Consider the following 21,974-nt stretch of genomic DNA (forward strand, 5'->3'; position numbering starts at 1 on the left):
GGTAAAGTTAGACCCAGGCAGGACTTCCCAGCTTTTGAAGAGGCTATCTGGAACAATTAGAGTCCAAGTAAGAACAAGAACTTCCAGGATGTCTACTGCTCCATCCCAGCCACGCTCAAGGGGTAGGGTACGTCGCAGCCTCTGCCCCAACAGAAAACTCACTTCCTCCATGGCACTGCTACAGAGCTGCAGCAGTGAGAGGGTTCTCCATACTGAGCCCTCCACCCCAAATCACAGCAGAGGAGTCCCAGTTGTCCACAATGGGGACCCTGAGGACCAGAAAGGGCAAAGGAGTGGCCCCAGGGTCCCCCAGTCCTCTCTGGTAAAGGCTCAGATATATGGCTCTTCAAGCAAAGTTTCTGACCTTAGCCTCCTGCTGGACCCTGCTCCATCCCAGACATCTCAGTCCTGGAGAGTACTTTCTCGATCACCTTAGCTCTGGTTCTTAAGTCTCTCAACCTCCCTGCTGCCGTTTTGAGACAGAAATGCAAGGTTTCTGGAAACAGTTGGCCGCTGAGACAAGGGTGTAAAGGTGTGTGTGGTAGTGGTGGTGATGGTGGGGTGGTGTCCGTGTTTCTCACCAACCTGGCCTCCAGCATCCAAGAAAGACAAACAGGCAAACTAATAGTCCTCATCCTGTGCCTCGAACCCAGTCTGCCCTGACATCTGGAAGCTCTTCCGGGTGTTTAGTTGTCATGACATGAGCTGCAAAGAAGTCAGTTTGCTTTGGCTGGGGCCTGAGAGGAGCTGGGCTCCATGGAGGGAGGCAGAGAGCTACCACTAAGTGGATACTGTATGCCAAGAGCAGCAAGAAATGCATATAAAAGTGGCATCCCATTGAACCCTCTCATAACTTGATGAGTTAGGGATTAGTATCCCTATCCACAGAGAAGGAAACTGAGCCGTAGAGAGGACAACTAAACTTGCCCAAGGCCACACAGACAAGAAAGGGCATACCTGGGATTCCAACCAGGCCTGGCATTGCCCGGTGGGACTGGGTCTTTGGTCAAGGGTACGTGGATTCATCCAAACAGCTCTATGAGGTGACTGCGGGGCCTGGGAACCGGTGGTCACTATTACAGTTCACCCCCCCACCCCAAATCTGGGAACATTAATAAGCAAAACACTCACGCATGCGCGGCCCACGTGCCCATCAGGCGGGATGAGAGAGAAGCAAACGGAACTGTCCAGGGATAGTTGCCCAAACAAGTTCCGGCTCCGCCTCTATGTTAATGACATGCAGATATATGTAAATTTACACACGCAACCGCTCAAACCTTTGGGAGCAATGGGGTGACACTGGAGCGGTTGCTATGGAAACCCAAAAGCGACCCTCCCTCCCCCTACCGCACTAGCAAACGCGTAGACACGTGCACAAAGACCCAGGGTTCCTCGCTCCAGAGCCCAGAGGATAACGGAGTCTCGGAGGGTATGACCGGAAGGACCCTCCGAGACGGCGTCCTGCCCAGGGGAAGGTGAAGCCCGCAGAAAGTCGCGGGGAGACCAGCGTCGACGGCCGCCTTCCATTAAAACCTAGGGAAGCTTAGCTGGCTCTTCGGGTCCCCTGATACGCCTACTCCGGCCCAGCAACGTGAGCCCCGCCCAGCGTTGCTTAGCAACCCGAGCCCAGCAACCTCCGGTCACGCCCCCTAGCAACAGCTCGCCTAATCCGCGCTCCTGGCCTCCTCTGCCAAAAGAAAGGCAAGAGGCTTGCGGACTAGCGCCAAAAGGTGGGTGGAGATCATGCTGTCCAGCCCCCATCCTCGAAGCAGGCTGAGGATTTCGGGGTTCACCTATAGCCTTCTCTGCGGGGCGAGGTGCCAGAGGGCCGCACGATCACTCCCATCTACAGAGGGGAAAACTGACGCTCCGAAAGGAAGTCCCAGCCCAGAGTACGGAGCTTTTTTTCCCCTGAGTGCTCGGGAACGGACCAAACGGTCTCCCGTCTCCCTGGGAGGAAGCCCTGGGCTTGGAGGGAGAGGGCGCACAGCCGTCCCCCAACTGCCCTGTGTTAAGAAAATGACCCAAGTTGCTGCCGACTTGAGTCAAGCCGCAGGTTGCAGGGTAATTTGGGTAATTTGCATATAGCACTGAGGCCCTCACAAGGCCCTCGGAGCTTCCCCCCCACCCGCGGTTCACCTGCCCAGTCCCCCCTCCTTGTCCCACCCCCGGCACCCCACCCCACACACACACACGCGCCCAATCCCTACGGCTAAATTCCCACACTTCGCCCCGCCTCCAGCTTGGCCTCCAGTCCTGCCAGCCCCGACCTCCATCCCAAGGCCTAGGGCCCCCTCTGCTGTCGGCCGCGGGTAGGGCAGCAGCACAGCTCATGGGGCAGAGAAGTGGGACTCCCCCAACTATTGCCCCATCTTTCCCAGCCCAGGGCGAGGCTGGTACATGGGTAGACTTCAGAGAAGGGGTGGGAAGAGATACACCCCTTCAGGCCGGGGCAGGGGTGAACGGTGGGGTCCTGCCACAAGTTCTGTCCTCCAAGCCAGGCCCTGCTTCTGGACCCTGGATTAGGTAGTGAGGAGACAGTTAAGTTCCCATGGCAATGCCTAGACTCAGCTCTCCGGAGGTACACACACACGGAGATGCCTTCCAATTGTAGCTGCTGTTAAGAGCTCACTCCAGGCCCCAGGCAAAGCAGCACCATCCTGCCCTGTAACACCAGCCTCCAACCCCATCCTCAATGTCCACCCCCATCCACCAGGCCAAGGCCCTTGGCTTTCTCCAGTATCAGTCCCCAGGAGCTGGCAAGAGGAACAGAGAGGAGACATCCTATTTGGACCTCCCAACTTCCTCAACAGAGACCCACACAGACATATGGTCACAGGCATGCGCACACACAGCGACCCTCAGATACACACAGAGACGCGTAGGGATTACGGCGGTAACCCCCAACTCTCCAAAGGAAAAAGTCTTGGTAACTGAAAATTTTTAAATCCATTGCAACTTGCTCTCCTTTTCCTCTCTAACAATCTCTAAGTGTCTATGCCCCTTCAAAAGCCTCGTTTTTCTCTCTCCCCCCAACCTAGTGCTGCCTTCTCTCCCATCACTTCTTCCACCCAGTTCAAAATACTTGCAAAATGCTTCCAGAGTCCACCATGGCAACAGCTGAACCCTGGCGCACAGTGATGGTTAAGGACCTCAGACAAGCAGCAGACAAAGCTACCCCCTCCATCCCTAACACTTTAGCTCTGCTATATCTGTGCACAGAAACTCCCAGACACACCCACGTCAACCCACACGTGGCCAGGCCCAGGGTCCCTCCTGTCCAGCCAGCAGATGCAGTCTCAACTTTGCCAAATTCTTTATTAAACCAAAAACTAACACCAAGCAAACTGCAGAACAGGAAATTCAAACAGCTAACCATCCCCTTCCTCTGCCCCTGTTGCTCCTTCCGGAGCACCTCAGGGTTCAGCACTGGTTAGGGAATTAAAGCCCCTCTTTTGGTGGGTAATGAGGGTCAGGTCTCTTCAGGAAGGGGACACTCAGAGCCGACTCCATCTGTAGACCCCAAAGAGGAGTCAAGGGATGGACCAGGGGGCTCTGGAGCTGCAGGGGACTGGCAGAGGAGGCCAAGAATCCCAGCGGCTGCAGGAGGCTGGGCAGGAGGTCGGGGAAGTTGCTCCTGGCCTAGGGACCTCAGTGAGGCTTGGAACTGCTGGCTCATGGCCACCAGGGATTTGAGATGCTGAAGCAGGGCTTGGCGGGGACAGGAAGCCCTGTGGAGGTGCTGGTCATGGCCGGCTGGTGAAGCTGAATAGGGATGCCAGGACTGGTGCCAGCCTGGGTTTGGATGCCGTTGCCCTCGCCCAGGACCCTGCCAGGTCTCAGGCTCTCCCCACAGTCTCCCCCTGCCTCTGGCAGGCCTCTGCCAAGCACAGATTCCCCTTGGAGCCAGGCTGCCTTTGCCCTGGCCCTGCTGCAGGGCACCCACCAGGGGAGGGGATCCCTTCAGGGCCACGTCTGGCCCTGTGGCCTCTGGCTGGTGGCATCTCATCTCTGCTTTTCTGTTGAAGGAGAGCATTTTGCGAACCTTCCCCCACAAGGGGCTGAACTCTGCTGTGGCCAGAAGCCCTGCCTTGGGGAGCAGCACAGCCAGCAACAGGCTTGCGTGAGTGGCTTCCAGGCCTGGAGAAAGAGGAGGAAAGAGACCAAAGGCTTGGACGGAGAGAACTCACAGCCCCCAGAAGCTGCATTCTGGCTGTGGCAAGAGGTCTGGAGGTTAGACCCCAAGAAGAGCTTTCCAGTAGTGAGATGGGGCCCATGAGATGCTAGGAAAGTTAAGTAGGAGGGCGTAAGATTTGCTCTCACAGTGTGTGAAAGGGTTCACCTGGCTGAGACTGGGGCATGGATGGTTTAATCTCAAGGCTGTATGATTCATTCTACCACACTGTCCCCAGGACAGGCAGCCCAGAAAGATCAAACACTACTCAGCAACAGGTACAGTCTTCCCCTTGATACCCCCTCCAGCCCCCTCCCATGCTTTCCTGGATCCACACCCTGGAGGCTATCCAGGCACAAAAGCCAAGCTTGGCCCAGGATAGCTGTGGTGAAAACATCTCTCCTTCCTCTTTTATGTAGGTCCTAATTTCAGCCAGTTGGTGGTTCCTGCCTCTTCTGCTATGCTGGGGTCAAATGTGACTGGTGAGTTTCTCATCAAGGTGCCTGATTGGAGAGACTGTATGTGTGGTGGTTAGCAGGCCAGTTTCTGCTACTGACTGGCTGTGACTCTGGACACTTGCTTTCTCCCTACCTCAGTTTCCTCATCTATGAAGTGAAAAAATTAACAGCACCATCCTGAAGGGGTTATTTTGAGGACTAACTGAATTAATATAAGTGAAGCTTTCAGAATGGTGTCTGGCACATAGTAAACAATATACAAGTCTGAGCTCTTCTTGTTTTTGTTCTCACGTTTGCCCATCTCAGAAGTTCCCTTCTGAGATGTGTCTGCCTCCATGGAGACAGGGGTGACTGTGTCTACAACGTCTGTCTGGTCACCAAGTGAGGGGAGACAGGGCCTGGGATGGGCATTGGGCACTCACCTGGGCCTCCAAGAGGGCGCAGCCTGGAGGGCAGGGGCTGGAAGGCAGGCAGGGGCAGCAGGACCACCCCCACCTGTTCCACAGCTGCCAGGCCGTGGCACTGCTTGTTGTTGAGGTAGGAATAAAGCAGGTGGCAATTTTGGGTGTCCCGAGAGCCCTGTGGGCACAGTCTGACCACGCAGATGTCCTGAGGTTGCAGGAAGAAGAGCAGGTTTAGGAACAGTCATTCTCTGCTCCTGTGAACACCCCTGGTCTCATCTGAACCTCTGAGAACCCTGTGAGGAAGGGTGGCCCCATTTTCCAGAGGTGGAAACAGAGGGACTTGCCCAGGTTCACACAGTGAGTCTGCAGTCACAGTGGGAACTGGACCCGGATATCTTAAACCAGGCCTCTGCTCCAGAGCTGGAGTGAAAGAGAGCTCAGGGCTGGGGATATGGTGCTAGGAGGAGAGGTGGTGCCCAAGGGTGGGTGGTTACCTTGGCCTCGGCTGGGCAGATGCTGGCCAGAAAGTCCCAGACAGCACTGGGGGGGATGCAGCCTGCAGAGCGGATCACCTGGGGCAGGGCCTGGGGACAGGTACGAGGCCAGTCAGCCTCCCAGCTTCCCGCCCACTTTAGGCAGACTCAATACTGGCTACCCGGAAGCCACAGCCTGTGGCCAAGAGGATTGACAGGCAGTGTATCAGGAGCCCCAGTGGCTGCTGGAAAGCCCTAACTACCCCTGGAGGCCTACAGCCTGTCCTGGCCAATCTCCTCCACTTCTCAGGAGCCCCTCACGCCCTCCTCTAACCCCCTACCCTCATCCAACACTTGGCTGATCGTTCACTCACTCAACAATAACTCCTAAAACCCTACTCTGGGCCAGGATGCACCAGACCCTTTTCCTGGGTCCTTCCTGCTTTATGCCTTGGGTTATAGGGAGTCCTTTGCCCATGTGTCTCTGCACGAGTGGGGCTGCATTTAGCCTAGCACAGGGCCAAGCACAGAGAGGGAGCCAAAGACTTGTTTCAGAAGGAGTGAGTGGGTGAATGAATGAACGGGGGTGTGTGTAGCTGACTGGGCTGGTCAGTGTGCAAGGGAGTCTTCGGCGAGCTGGGCAGGAGTACCCGGATGAGACAAAAGCTGTGCCCCGAGACCAGCTGGGCCTTGACCCGGAACTGCTTAATGGAGAACATGTCCAGAGACCCCTCCCAGGGCGGCTGGCTGGGCAGGGCTTTTGTGGACCCAGCAGGCATCTGGAGCCTAGAGGGAGGGACAGAGAGAACAGGGCCAGATGAACAGGTCACCAGGGCTTCCCCAGCAGCTCCTTAGTTTTCAGAGAAGGTCCTGTGTCTCCACTGTGGGTGCTGGAACACTGGTCCAAACATGGCCTTATGTGGTAGAGACCAGTAGGCAGGGATGATTAGTTCCATTGCACAGATGGGGAAACCGAGGCCCACACAAGAGGCAGGATTTGCCTAAGGCCATATGGAAAAACCCAGCCTGTGTCTGCTGCCCTAGCAGGTGGCCTCCCCCACCCACCCTGCCAGTTGCCCACCTCCTTGCCCACTGCCCCATACCTGTCCTTGGGCTCCGTGGGAGGCTTCTCCTTGGTTTGGGGCATCTCTGGAGAGGACATAGGGACCAGGCTTGGGGCTCTCTGGAAAGCATCATCCCCCATCCTCCTGGTGGCTATGAAGGAGGCTGGCCGCTCATACAAGGGCTTCCAGTCTGCAAAGAGCAGAGGCAGGAGCTGAAAAGGGGGCCGGCAGCTAGGCTGAAGCCAGCCCAGGGCACTAGAAACGGAGTTTGAACCAGGTCCTTTTTGAGGTGACCTGGAACACAGGTACCCCCACCCCACCACCTTCTCCCCAAGCCATGAATCCCTGTTGCCGCTGAACCCCACACTCAGCCCCAGCCTACCCACCACCCCTGTGCCCCTCCTGTGTCTCCCTCCCACCCATGCAGATGCGGCAGCTGGGGTCTAGGAAGTGGTGCTTGTGCTGCTCTGTGGTGTCCTCGTGCTGCTCCGTGGTGCCCCTCGACGTGGCAGGCAGGGCCAGTGGGCCGCAGTCTATGGACACCATGGGTTCCTGGGAGGCAAAGGAGGAGAGAGGGGTGGGCCGGGAAGGCGGCTGGGGAGGTCAGCAGCCCTCCATGAGTAGGGGGCCCTCAGGGCTGTGGTTTTATTTTTCTAAATAATATATTCTTTAATTACAAAGGTATCGTGAACTTGTTACAGAAAATTTAGAAAATATAGAAAATTTGAAAATTAAAAAAAAAAATCCCCCCTTGTCCCACCACTTAGAAACAACCGTTGATACTCCAGGTGTTCCTTTATAATAGTTTATCTATACACAGAGTTTCGGGGGTCCTTTTGTGGTTCATGTGTCCATGAAGCACAGCAAAGGTATCTGCCGTGTTATACCGTCCCTGTAGACATTGCACTGATGGGGTGGGCTGGAGTGTACGCATCACCTCTGCTGCTAGACAATCAGGTCGTTCGAGGCTTTCACTGTAACAAATAACACTGAGGACATCCTTATGCTGAAAGTATTTTCCTAGACTTTCAATTATCTCCTTAGGACGAGTTCTCAGAAGCAGACGACAGAACTGGGGAGAATGAACGTTTTTAAGAACCTTGAAGCCCAATCCAAATCACCCTTTCTTCCTCATAATAGAAACAGCTTTAAACACACAACAAACATTGATTGCTTCAGGAAGATTTGAAAAGATCTTGAAACTCTCACTCTTGCCTTAAAACCACCTCCAGAGCAGTGACAAGGCACAGGCTTTGGAGTCAGAGAGCCTGGGTTCCAGTCTCCCCCACTGCCAACTAAGTGACCTTGGGCAAACGGTTTCAGGTGCCTCACCCAGGAAACAGGCATCACCCATCTCGTAGGTTATATCGTGAGGTTTGAATGAGGCGTTGTTTGTAAAAGTGGCACATAGTAGGTGTTCAGTCGGAGGAAATGTTGCTATTCTGTGTTATCTTCCCCTCCCCTACCCTGCCGCCCGCTCTCTCTTCCCTCTCTCTCTGGCTCCTCCCCCTATATTTACATTCAATTTACTCAGGGAATACAGGTTGGTTTGGGTTGGGGAGCAGCCACGCCCTCTTAGGGCTCCTCTCCGCACAGCCAGGAGGTCTGCTTGTTGGCCTGGATACTGGTGAGGGACAGCAGGGATTTTTGTCGGTCAAGGTCACTGCCATTTCCCCAGCGAACGAACGTGGCTCAAGGGACCCTGCGCTTCCCCATCCCGGACACACAGCTGATTAGACCGGGGTGAACATCTGACCCACGGGACGCCCAACCAAAGCCGGAGCAGCCTTCTCCTGAGAGCGACTGAAGTGAGCCAAAGGGGCGCTCTGATTGGCTGCAGGAGGCTGAGGGGATGGGTTCACTGATTCGAGGGCTGCTGAGCCATCCTGTTGAGCCATGTGCAAGGAGGAGGGGCCAAGGGGGAGGAAGAAGCAGGATGGACAGGAGGATGGGGCAGGTCCCCCACAAAGAAAAGGACACTCCGCACAGGCTGCTCTGGACTCCAGGTGGTGCCCTGCCGGCGCATCCCTAAGTCCTTCTGCTGAATAGAGCAAGGCTCTGCTCCTTGCATCCGAAAAGTCGCTGCCTCAAACAGCGTGTCCCTCCTGCTTCCCAACCTGGGATCTGGTCGGAATGCCTGAGGTTGGGGGGAACTGCGGAGACAGGACTCACTACTACTCACACGAGGTGCCTTGGGGTTAGGCCAAAAGGAGGGGCAGCAGCGCTGCGAAGGTGCGGACAGGCCCGGTGCCGGCGTTTGTCTCACCCCGTGCTCACCCAGACCCTGTGCGGCCACCGTCATTCCCCTATCTACGATGAAGACCGTGGGCCTCAGCGTAGTCAGATGACTTGCCCAAGGCCACACAGCTGGTGAGGTGAGGGGTGGGATCCGAGGGCACAAGCCCTGCCTGGCACCACGTCAGGCTCCCACTTACCACCAGATCCTCCAGGGTCAGCGTCTGGTCCATGTCCCGCAGGATCTCGACTTCCCCCTTGTGGGTCAGTTTGGAGGCCGGGAGGCTGCACGGCTCCTTCTGCAGCTGCGCAATGATCTCCAGGCTCTGAGGGGCGGAGCAGCCCCAGCTCAGCCAGGGTTGGAGGACTTTGGCCACCAAGAGCCCAAGTGCTCCCTTGAAGCCCCTCCGCTGTGGCCCCTTCCATGCCAGCCCTTTCCCTTCCTCCACGTCTCTGCTTCTGCCAGTCCCTCACCTGGAGACCCCCCACCATCCGCCTTACTTCTCCATTTTCCACTCATTCACCCTCCAACTCAAACCCGGCCTCCCCCAGGAAGCCTTCTTGAACTTCGCCTTCTCGCACGAGTCAAATCTGCCCGACTGTATCCCACCCACCCTCTGCCCTGGGAAGAGTGTGGGGTAGTCGAAAGAGCACAGGCGCTAGAGCACCAGCTGTCATTAATAAAGGCCCACAAGATGGTGTGGCCCTGGGCAAGCCCTTCATTGCTCTAAGCCTTAGTTGATCTGTTCTCTAGAAATGAAATTAAGAGCATCATATTAAACAGCTTATGTTGAGTGTTTAGCCTGGAGCCTGGCTCACAGTAAACGCTACTTGTGATTCTTATTGCTGATCAGTGTCATCCTACCTGAAACGATTCCTGAAAGCCTGTCTCTTTCTTTCTAACAACCCCGGGAGGACAGAAGCCCTGTCCTCCCAGCAGGGTTGGCTTTGCGGGCATGGGCTCCATGCAGTAGCCCAGGGCCCTGTGCCTAGAAGGGCCCCATGCTAAATACTGCCATCATCTTGAAATTTTTTTTTTTTTTTTTCTTGGCCGCGCTGCCCGCATGAGAGATTTTAGTTCCCCGACCAGGAATCGAACAAGTGCCCCCTGCAGTGGAAGCACAGAGTCTTAACCACTGGGAAGTCCCTGAAATTCTTAATCGTTGAACAAAGCACCCGCATTTTCATTCTGCACTGGCTCCACAATTTACATAGCTGGTCCTGGTCGCCCACAGTGCCCGGACAGAAGCTCAGAGTGGACAGATGCTCCTAACGGATTCCAGTTATTAATTCTAACCAGCCCAGTGTCTGTCAGAATAAGGGCCTTATTGCCCTAGCCCATACCACAGGCCCTGCTCCCTCGGTCAGTCCCCTTCTCACTGGGGCACCAACAAACATTATGCAAGCGGCTCCTGAAGCTGGCTCAGTGCCCACACCTCCCCTGCCCCTGTGCAGTTCCCCCTGGGTGTATGGGGGTGTATCTGTGAACTGCTGGAGGCTGTGGGGTTCCTCGCTCAGCCTGGGGCACTAGGAAGACTTCCAGCCTTTTCTGGAACTTCTGGGGCTGGACTGGAGCAGGGTCATCACACTGGGTCTGTGCCCCATGGATGGTGGATGACAATCCTGGATTCCAGACTCTGCGCCAACATCCCCAGTCCCCCCACTCCCCCCAGCCCAGCTCCATAGAAAAGCAAGTGGAAGACAACACCCCCGTTGGTGTCACCTCTCTACTGAGCTCTCCATCTCCAACCCCCTTCATTTCTGCCTCTTTTCCCTTCTTTTTTGGTGGGGAGAGTCTCTCTGACTCTCTCCCTGTCTGCCCGATCTTTCTGTTCCCTCGTTTCTGTTTCTGTCTGTCCTGTGCTCCCCTGTCTCATCACCTTCCTCCTCACTCTTTGTCTGTCTCTCCCGCTCCATCCTCGGGCCTCCCCCTCCCCAAACCCCTTCTCCATGTCCTGACTTGACCCAACAGCTCACCCTCTTTTCCTCCTGGTCCCGCCAGCGGGCCAGCTCTTGGGGGGCCAGCTGGACCGAGCTCATCCGCACCAGGCCGTGGGGGCTGACGTCTCCGTGAACCACTTTGAGAAACAGGTCCTGCAGGGGCAGGGGCTGCACCACACCGCTTGGAGAGCCCCACCCAACATCCTGCCAGGGCTTCCCACCTCTGAGGGGGACCCAGCCTAGCCCAGAGCCCCACTCACCGGGTTCCTGGGGTCCCGCAGGTTGAACAGCAGGCTGCGGTACTTGTTCTTGTAGCGGCCGTCGGTGGCTTGTGTCAGGTCGAAGAGGGCTGCCTCGATGCCGGCAGCGATGCCCTCCACGGCCTCCTCACTCAGCGCCAGGTCTGGGCACCCCTGAAGGCTGTGGGGCACAAGGGCAGGGCCAGGGCACCGAGCCCGCGAGGGAGACATGGGTGGAGAGCAGGGTCTGGGCCAACTCTGGTTTCTATTCTGAACATTTTCCTACATGAACCCATTTATTCTCCCCCCAACTCCGTGAAGAAGAGGTATCATCATTCTCCATCTACAGATGGGGTGACTGAGGCTCACAGAGGATAAGGGGCTTGCCTGAGGCCACACGATGAGTAGAAAAGCAAGATCGGATTGCTCAGCCCCTGCTCTGTCCCTGGCCAGTAAACCGGGGTATGGAGGGAGGGGAGGAAGCCTGGTGGGGGGAGGGCAAGGCATGGGTCAGGGGAGGGGATGGAGCCCTGGCCCTGGATGTAACCCTGAATCGGCTACTGACTTGCTGTGTGACCTTTGCAAAACCCTGTCCTCTCTGGGCCTTGGCCTCACCATTAGTAAAGTGACAGTTCTGTGCTCAGATCTCTGAGAGTCTCACTGTGTCTGAAAGCATTTGTTGTGGGCGACATCCACGAGGACCTGAGCAGACACTGAGAGCTGCAGCGGCTTAATGAGAAAGCACAGCCCTGAAGCCAGAGAGACCCAGGTTCAAACGTGTGGGCAAATGACCTCACAGGATAAAATGGGGTTAGTCGTACACACAGAAGCCCTTAGAACACGGCACGGCTCTGGGAGGTGGTGTGTGTGAAGGCAGCCCTTCAGGACGTCCTGGATGTCAGGGAACGCGGAGCAAGGCCTTACCGACTCCACAGCGCCTCCCGCATGGCACGGACCACAGTGCCCCGTACCCCAATATCCAGGGGTAGCTTCTCCTGTTGGGGCTGAAGCTGAGCTGTGGGGAAACAGAGTCTCTGGCGCCCAGTGGATGCTCAGGGGCAAGGGGAGGGGGTGACTCAATGCTGAGGGGCTTAGGCAGGCAAGGCAAGGGTCCCACCCTCAGAGACCCAGGGCGTCTAGGATGTCTGTCTGGGAGCCGAGTCCAGGCAGCCAGCGGTCCCCACCCCATTGGGGAAGGACTACAGGCTGATTGCGGGTGGGAGAGGAGAGGAGTCTTGGCAGGGGCTGGGGCCCGGAGCTGGGTGGGAGCCCCCTGCGTGCTCAGCAGTCCCTAGAAGACAGACGGCTGCTGAGGGGAACCCCCCACGGCCCCTCACCTGAGTCCTCTCCCCGCGCCCGCTCCCCAGGCTCCTCCTCTTCAGCCTCCACTGGGCCACACTGTAGGGGAGGGTGAGGACCCGAGGCCTTGTCCCCGGCTGCAGCCTCCCAGCCCCAGGGGGACCCTGCCTCCCCAGTCACCTCCCCAGTCCCACATTCCCCCTACCCGTGCTCCAGGGAGGGATGCCGCGTGGCCAGGGCAGAAGCACTCACCCCCGGACACTCTGCACCAGCCTCCTGAACGGGAACCCCCTCCTGCAACAGAATGAGCATGTGCAGAAGAAGGTGGAGCCCCTGGGCAGAAAGGAATGACTCCTCGGATGGTGGAAGGGGTCAGAGAGGCCACCAGAGCCCCATGCTGTCCCCCCTGAGGGAGGTGGCTAGAGGATCTTGGGATGGCAGGACATGAGGGGTGGCCAGGAACAAAGGCCAACAACTGCTCTCTCCCCAAATGCATGGAGGCCCAGCCCCTCCCTTCCTCCTCTGCTCCGGTCAAGCTCCTGAACTCTGCAGTGCAGGAGAAGGAATGCACAGACCACCACCCGGGGGCGGCCAGCCAGCAGAGGTCTAACTCTGCCTCTGGCTTTTACGTTCTGTGTGACCATGTGCAAGTCACGGCGTCTCTCTGGGCTGCAGCACCATCTCTGCGAATCAGGTGTGCATGTGCCTCTCCCAACAGGATGAAGAGACCTGCCAGTGTAAAGAACATCTTCTGTACCTGGCACCCCGTGGGGCCCCGGGCCATGGGCCTTTCCTTCAATCTGGGCCTCTGGACAGGTGAGGCTGAGTTGACCTCCATCATGTCCTCCAGAACCTCCAGCTTCGGAGGCAGGAGCCCCCCTGCCTGGCCGTAGCCGATGGCCCCCAGGAGGTGGATCACTGCCCCAGAACCAACCTGCCAGGGAAGAAGAGCCCTTCAGAGCACTAACCTCACCTGCAATTGTTTACTGTCCTCGCTCTTCCCTGATGAACTGTAAGCTCCATGAGGACAGGGAGCATGTACGTCTTAGCCCCCATTGTATTCCTAATGCCCAGAAAAGGCTGGCACAGAGGAGGGCTCTATAAATGTTTGCTGACTGCCTGGCCTCCATCCCAGGAGAGAAGCCTGTCTTCATTCCCATCCTCTCGGCTTCCCCTCTCACTCCCAGCCACGTTCAGAGTTACCTGGACCCTGTACTGAGACCCTTCTCACCCTTCTGACCAGAGATACATCTTACCAGGGAGCCATATCCTGTTCTGAACCCACCTTCTCTTCCTCAAAGCTTTGTCATGCCCCTTTTCCAGGGTCACTGACTTGCCTTTTGCCCTGAAACAGCCACGTGGCGAACACGTCCAACACCCCTTCTGAAAGCCTGCTGATCACCCCTCTATTGCCCCTGAGAGGAAGCCCTTCATGACCATTTCAAGATGCAGAGTGGTTCTGGGTCTTCTAATGAGCTATAGAATCTCTCCTGCTCCCCTTTTTGCATTGGCTGCCAGGAAGCTTAGTATTAACTTTAAGCCTAGACGTTGTACCTTTCCAGGATTGGGGGGTGGGGTGTTGTAACAAGATTTCCCCTTCTCCTCCCCCTTTTCTTGCTTTCTTTAGACTTTAACCCATTTGAGTGTGTTTTGATTCTTTTAATTTATTACAAACCACAGGGAATTGTTTTGAAAGTAGATGGGTCTAAAAAGTAATCCTTGAATGAATGATCATGAATGGTCAGGTTCCAAGGTTTGGGGGAAAACAGAGGTCTGAGATTCACGTCATAGGAAGTGGGGAGTACTAGGAAGCTCCGGAGGAGGGCAGGCTGGGGCAGGGGGCTGGGATCGTCTCTGGGGAGGACCCCTCCCACCCCACCACACCTCAGGAGAGAGAGAAAAAACAGCAGTAATAAAAAGGAAAAAACCTACGTAATACACATGCTTCACCCCATGGGCCATTTTCATTGCCTCCTCGGAGAGAAAGAAGAAACAGACATTAGAATTCAGAGGACCCAGTGACCCCACTGCAGGGAATTCACAAGAAAATACACACAAAGGTGAAAGATGTACATTCAGTGTTCACTGGGTTGGCATTTATAACAACAACAAAAAAATTGGGTACAATCCAGTGTCCATCAAAAGGGTAATGGTTAATAAATAGTTACATATCATACTACGGATTCTAAGTGGCCATTAAAAAGAGTGAGTAGTAATAAAAAACTACCATTCATCAAGGGCTTATAAAGCAGCTGACCCTGGAAGAAGCATGTCATACATGATCTTATTAAGGTCTCAGAACAACACTATGAACTATGTACTATTTCCATCCCCATTTTACAGATGAGGAAACTGAGGCTCAGAGAGGCTCTGAAAAGTCCCATAGCTACTAAGTAACTAGAACCTAGTTCTGTCTGACTCCGAAGCCCAGGCATTTAACTGCTGGGCTATGTGGAGAGCACTGAGAGATATGGTAAGATTCATGGAAAGATGTCAAGCTGTATTGTTTGGAGAAAAAGAAAGAAATAGGTTACGGAGCAGTATGTGTTGCATAAACCCATTTATGTAAATATATATTTATAGATGCATAATAGAAGTTATCTCTGGGGAATGAAATTCCAGGGGGATTTTCACTTTCTACTTGTAGACACTTGGGTATTTATGTTACTCAGAATGAGCATGTGTCTCTTTTATAAGCACAAACATACTTTTTAAATTAAAAGACAAGTTCAGAACAATGTGTGTAGTGTGCTACCATTTGCTTTAAAAAGAGAAAGATTTTTTCATTGTATTTGCTTGAATCTGCATGAAATATCTCTGGAAGTATCCACAAGAACTGGATATCAGAGGCTTCCAATAGGAAAGGGACTGGGAGTTGGGAGGGAGACTTTTCACTTTTTTTTTTTTTTTTTTAACCATGGGAATGAATCAGCCTTTCAAAAAAGTAAATTGAGATGGGGGAGGGGGTGGCAGAGAAAAAACAAGGGACATCTGGGAGGGAAGACAGGAAAGAGATTAAGAATAGTCCTTCACAGTTTCAAACCTTTTGACTGGCCCCTGTTCTCAGGGGTCCACATACCAGTGTTATGAGGTTCCCAAACAACAGGCAGCAGAATCAGACCAGCAAAGGCTTCAGATACTGGACTTATCAGACAAGAATACAACATATTTATGTATGATATATTTAAAGAAATAAAAGGCAATGTTGAACATATGAGTGAAGGGCAAAAATATGTATTAAAAATATTATATATATATATATATATATATATATATATATATATATATATATATATATACTCTGAAGGGCAGATTTGGTTGGGCACAAAACACGACTTCTGGAAATAAAAATATGATAATAATAACTATTAAAATTTAAAAGTCAATATATAGGTTTAATAGCATATTAGACACAGCTGAAATAAGCTAGTGAACTAGAAAATAGACTTAAAGAAATTATACAAAATATTTACAACACAGAGACCGTGAAACACAATCAAAGAGACACAAAGGCTAGAGCGAAAGGACTAATATCACTCTGGAACTAAAGTTCCAGAAAGAGAGAGGAGAGAATTGAGCAGAGGGAGTATTTGAAGATAGACAGCTAAGAATTTTCTAGACTTGATACAGGACGACAATTTACAGATTCAAAAAGCTCAGTGAATTTCAAAAAGTTTAAATGAAAGTAAATCCACACCTAGACACATCATAGTGAAACTGCTCCACACCAATGATAAGGAGATCCTGGGCTTCCCTGGTGGAGCAGTGGTTAAGAATCCGCCTGCCAATGCAGGGGATACTGGTTCGAGCCCTGGTCCGGGAAGATCCCACATGCCGCGGAGCAACTAAGCCCGTGTCCACAACTACTGAGCCTGCCCTCTACAGCCCGCGAGCCACAACTACTGAAGCCCACGAGCCACAACTACTGAAGCCCGCACACCTAGAGCCCATGCTCCACAACAAGAGAAGCCACTGCAATGAGAAGCCCGCGCACTGCAACGAAGAGTAGCCCCTGCTCACCGCAACTAGAGAAAGCCCGCGTGCAGCAACGAAGACCCAACACAGCCAAAAATAATAAATAAAATAAATTTATTTTTTAAAAAAAGGAGATCCTAAAAGCATTGAGAGGGGGAAAAAAATCTAACACTTTAATAGCACTGAAAATGTGCTACCACTGTTCTGAATGCTTTCCTTGTTAGTTCACTTAATCCTCATCACAACCCTGCGAGTTAGGTACTGGTACCATTATTGCCCCCATTTTACAGAAGAGGAAATTGAGGCACAGAGAGGTTAATCAGCTTGCCCAGTGTCATACAGCTAGTAAACCAAAGATCTAAGATTTAAATCCTGGCAGTCTGATTCCAGAGGCCACACCTTTAACCGCTAACGCTATAATGCCTGCCTCTCACAAAAAGACATTCTACCTACAAAGGAATGGTAGTTAGACTAACAGCTAACTTGTCAATAGTAATATGGAAGCAAAACACAGTAGAATAATATTTTCAATATGCTTAAGGAAAATATCAATTGTGCACCCACACAAAATATTTTTTGAGAATGAAGATAAAATAAAGATATTATAACTTATTTACAAAACAGAAATAGACTCACAGACATAGAAAATAAAGTTATGGTTACCAAAGGGGATAGCGGGGGTGGGGAAGGATAAATTAGGAGTTGGGGATTTACATATACCCACTACTACATATAAAATAGATAAACAATAAGGACCTACTGGGTAACTCAGGGAACTATATTCAGTATCTTGTAATAACCTATAATGGAAAAGAAACTGAAAAAGAACAGATTCAGTGAACTGAGTCACTTTGCTGTACACCTGAAATATTGTAAATTATACTTCAATTTTAAAAATGGTTTAAAATAAAAAATAAAGATATCATAGAGAAAACCAAGAGAGTTATTGTTTTTCTTGATAATTTTATTTTTCTCAATAAACAAAATGTTAAAGGATGAACTTGAGGCAGAAGGAAGGAAAAATGATCCCAGATATAAAAGCTGAGATGTAGAGAGGAATTCTGAGCAAAGAAAATGATAACTATGTTGTTAAATCTAAACGAACACTGATTATATGAAACTATAATATTTGTGTAATTTGTGGGATTAAAAAAATAACTTAGGACCAACTTACTAGATAACAACAGCACATAAATTGGGAAGGTGCATGCTTGGAACTAAAGCATTCCCAGATCATCGTATTACTTCAGAGGAAGATAAAAACAGTAACTTCCTTTATACTTTGATAGGTCAGGTATTTGTGTTAACATTTCTACAACAGCCACCAAAAGAATACAAACAGGGCATAGAGGGATAAAAAGGAATAAGAAAAAGTAATCAATCTAAAAGGAGGTAATAAAAGGGAGAAAGTGTATAAGAAAATGCAGGATATATGCAAAGCAGAAAATAAGACAGTAGGAATAGAGTCAAATAAATCATAACTACAACAAATGTAAATGGATTAATATTTCAGATTAATGCAAAAATTATCAGAACTTTAAAGAAAGGAAATCCAATTATAAGACACTTATAAAACCTATTTATGAAACACAACAATGCAAAAAGGTTAAGAGAAAAAAATGGAGTAATATGTGAGTGGGCAAATACTAACCAAAATAAAGTTTTGTAGCTACACTAGTCTCAGACAAAACGAACTTTAAGGCAAAAAATAATTAGAGGCAAAGACCTCATTACATAAAGATTAGCAATTTCACCAGAAAGCTATAACAACTCTAAATGTATAAGCGTCTAATAACATAATCTCAAAAAACATAAAGTAAAAATTGACAAAGCTATGAGGAAAAAGACAAAACCACCACTATAGCATGAAATTTTAATGTATTTCTCTAACTATTGCTAAATCTAGCTGACAAAATAATCAGTAAGGATAAAAAAGATTGAATGAAAACAATGAAGAAGCTTAATCTGTGTACATATATAGAACACTGTTCTTAATATACACATTCTTTTCAAGTATACATGTAACATACATGAAAATTAAGCACAACCTGAGCCATAAAGCAAATAGCAACAAATTTCAAAAGACTAGTATTTTTTAGACCAACACTGCCCAATTAATTACAAATGTGAGCCATAGGTGTATTTTTAAGTTTTCTAGCCACATTAAAAAAAGGTAAAAAGAAACAAGTGAAATTCATTTTATATTTTACTTAACTCAAAACATCCAAAATATTATCATTTTAACTTGTAATCAATAAAAAACATTATTAATGAAACTTTAATTTCTTTTTTTCAGTGACTAAGTCACTGAAATCCTGTATGTATTTTACACTTACAGTACATCTCAATTTGGACTGGCCAGCTTTCTTTTTTTTTTGCCGCGCCACGCAGCATGTGGGATCTTAGTTCCCAGGGATTGAACCCACGCCCCCTGCATTGGAAGCACGGCATCTTAACCACTGGACCACCAGGGAAGTCCCCTGGCCAACTTTCAAGTACTCAGTAGACACAAGTGTATAGTGGCTACCACATCAGATGACTCAGATAAAGATCACTTTCTCAGACCATAATATGATTAAGTTAAAAAGCAATAACAAAAAGAAAAACATAGAGAAAGAAAGTAAAGAAAGAAACTCATATGAATGGCAATTAAGAAATACACTTCTAAATAACACATAGGCCAGGGACTTCCCTGGTGATCCAGTGGTAAAGAATCCACCTTCCAATGCAGGGAACGTGGGTTTGATCCTTGGTTGGGGAACTAAGATCCCACAGCCGAGGGGCAACTAAGCCCATGTGCCACAACTACTGAGCTTGCGCACCTCAACTAGGGAGAAGCCCATGTGCCACAAGGAAAGATCCCGCATGCCTCAATGGAGATCCCGTGTGCCAAAACTAAGACCTGATGCAGCCAAAAAATAAATAAAATAAATAAACATAAAATAAATAAATAACACATAGGCCAAAGGAAAAATTGTAATAAAAGTTATGAAATACTGAGAATTGAATGATAATAAGAAAGACATATATTAGAGTGTGTGGATGGAACTAACATCATCATTAGAGGTTCCTTTAGAACTTTAAATGACTATTAGAAAGGAAAAAGATAGAAAATTAATGAACTAAGCATCATTCTTAAAATATTATAAAAATAAGAGAATAAATGGAAAGAAAGATGATACTGAAAACAAACATATAATGGAGAGGATCCACAAAACCAAAAATCAGGTCTTTGAAAAGACTAAGAAAAAAAACAATTCTCTGCCTAAGGAAAAGAGGGAAAGGACAATGAGACAATATTTAGAATGAGTAATCATAAGTGCACAGATATTAAAAAGATAAGAGGCTATTGTGAAATACTTTATGCCAATATGCAAGTAGATCTGAAAACTCAGATTAAATGGATACAATTCTAGAAAAATGTAACTTACCAAAATTGACTCAAGGAAAAAATTTTTTAAACTGAATAAACCTATAAGCATAGAATTAATTGAATCAGTAGGGAAGGAATCATCTTCCTTAAAGAAAACACCAGTTGAGACTTCTTTTTTTTAACCAGTGATGCTACCGAAATGTTCAAAGAACAAATAATTCCAACTTTATACAAATTACTGCAGCAAATGGAAAAAGGGAAAACGCTCTACAATTCATTCTATGAGGCTGCAAAACTGAATACCAAAACCTCACAAGGACACTGTAAGAATAAATCATTTCAGGCCAGTTAACTCATCAACAGAAATACAAAATTTCCAAACCAAATATTATCAACATGAATTCAGAAAACATAAAAAAGATATAACATGATCAATTTGGGGTTTATTCCAGAAATGCAAGATTGACTTAATATTTTAAAAACCCAACTCATTAAATTAACATTAGTAAGAGAATAAAAATCATATTATATCAAAAAATGCAGAAAATATACTTCTTAAAATGTACTGTCCATTCAGAATAACAAGCAAATCAGGAATAGAAGGGAGCTTCCTTAACTTGATAAAGTATCTATATAAAAACACAGCAAACATCACACTCATGGTGAAATGATGACCACATTCCCTTTGAAATCCAGAACAAGACAAAGTTCCCTGTTACCCTATTACTACTTCTATTCAATATTATACTAAAGGTCTTAGCTAGCACAGTAAGGAAAGGGGGTGGGGGAGATGTAAGAATTGGAAAGGAAATAACAAAACTCTCATTATTTGCAGGTTATATGACTACCTACATAGAAAGCAAAAAAAAATCCTAATAGGTAAATTATATAAATTAATAAAAGATTTCTGCAAAATCAATTGCATGTTATATACCATCAATAGTTAGAAACAGCAATTTTTAAAAGTTACCATTTTATAATACGTAAACACATAAAGAAATAAAATCAGACAGTATGTGCTTTCTGATGGAAAGACCACACCACTACCTAAAAAGTAGTTGGCCCCAAAACTTTGAATCCAAATCTAATCAAAGCTCCAGGTTTAACCACCAGTTCACAGAAAATACAGAAGACAGAGGAACAGGCTGCACTATAACCACAGCGATGCAATAAGCTACAGGAAAAACAACCTAGTTTCTTCAAAAATGACTGCAAGAAAAACAAGATTGGAAACAGACCTATACGTTAAAAGAGGCTTACAAGGCATATCAACCAACTGCAATGTGTAGATTTTACTTAGATCCCGACTTTAAAAAGACAAAGTATAAAAATAAATTATCATCTTTATGAAACTATTGGAAATTTGGATATTAAACAAATATTTGATATTAAGGAATTATGGTCAACCTTTAGAGAAAATAATGCGTGGTTGCTAGAGTTGGGTGATGAGTACAAGAGATTTCATTCCAGGCGCCGGTAATTTTTTTCTGTGAAGAGCCAGAGAGAAAATATTTTAGGCTTGCTGGCTATACAGTCTCCATTGCAATCACTCAACTCTGCCACTGAGGTAGGAAATCAGCCATGGACAATTTGTTAACAAATAGTTGTGCCTGTGCTCTGATAAAACTTTATTTACTAAACCAGCTGAGGTGACCAAAGCGTGGGTGATAACTTGCCAACTCCTGCTTAAAATTCAATCTACTTTTACATATATTTGAAATTTTCCATAACAAAATATTATATATAGATACCGTATTTAGGAATAAATCTGAAAAAGATATGCAAGACTTTTATATGCAAGAACGTATAAAACTTTATTGAAAAACAATAAAGATGATCAAAATAAATGGAGGAATATACTATGTTCATGGATTGGAAGACTCAATATTGTAAAAATGTTAGTTCTGCTTAAAATGATTTACAGGTACAGTATATTTCCCATTAAGATCTCAACAGGTTTTTTCAAGTGTGGAAATTGACAAGCTGATTGTAATATTTATGTGAAGGAGGAAAAAAAGTAAGAGTAAAGATGCTCCTGAAAATAACAAAATTGGGAGACTTTTCTTGCTAGATATCAAGAAGTATTAATAATTATTATAATTAATTACAATTAATATAAAATATATGCATAAGGAAAGAAATTTTAAACAAGATGAGCATAGGGAGAACAAAACCAATCCCACATATATGGAGACTTGATTTATGACAGGGCTGGCATTGCATATAACTGGAGAAGGACAGAATTTTCAGTAAATGGTGTTGAAACAATTGGGTATCCATATAAAAAAGTGATATACCCCATATCACTCACAAAATCAATTCCAGGCAAATTATAGACC

General features: G+C 48.6%; 1 protein-coding gene across 7 annotated transcripts in view; it reads right to left on the minus strand.

Moving 5' to 3' along the window:
- Positions 1–3,309: 3,309 nt before the first annotated feature.
- The window catches only part of SPOCD1 (SPOC domain containing 1), a 29,463-nt gene continuing 10,798 nt past the window's right edge, over positions 3,310–21,974 (minus strand). For 4 of the 7 annotated variants that reach the window (XM_079900764.1, XM_079900760.1, XM_079900761.1 and 1 more), the window contains 14 exons: positions 14,220–14,261; positions 13,045–13,221; positions 12,540–12,620; positions 12,326–12,386; positions 11,913–12,003; positions 11,010–11,169; positions 10,786–10,902; positions 9,009–9,134; positions 6,993–7,125; positions 6,613–6,763; positions 6,160–6,295; positions 5,531–5,620; positions 5,055–5,241; positions 3,310–4,140 (listed from right to left, as the gene is read on the minus strand). In XM_079900764.1, coding sequence (XP_079756890.1) covers positions 3,473–4,140; positions 5,055–5,241; positions 5,531–5,620; positions 6,160–6,295; positions 6,613–6,763; positions 6,993–7,125; positions 9,009–9,134; positions 10,786–10,902; positions 11,010–11,169; positions 11,913–12,003; positions 12,326–12,386; positions 12,540–12,620; positions 13,045–13,221; positions 14,220–14,261 — 2,220 coding nt within the window. In that variant the 3' untranslated portion in view covers positions 3,310–3,472. The remainder of the gene's footprint in view (positions 4,141–5,054; positions 5,242–5,530; positions 5,621–6,159; positions 6,296–6,612; positions 6,764–6,992; positions 7,126–9,008; positions 9,135–10,785; positions 10,903–11,009; positions 11,170–11,912; positions 12,004–12,325; positions 12,387–12,539; positions 12,621–13,044; positions 13,222–14,219; positions 14,262–21,974) is intronic. The other 3 variants (XM_079900765.1, XM_079900763.1, XM_079900766.1) reach the window with 3 other exon arrangements.

This window comes from Stenella coeruleoalba, assembly GCF_951394435.1.
Source record: "Stenella coeruleoalba genome assembly, chromosome: 1".
NCBI lineage: Eukaryota > Metazoa > Chordata > Mammalia > Artiodactyla > Delphinidae > Stenella > Stenella coeruleoalba.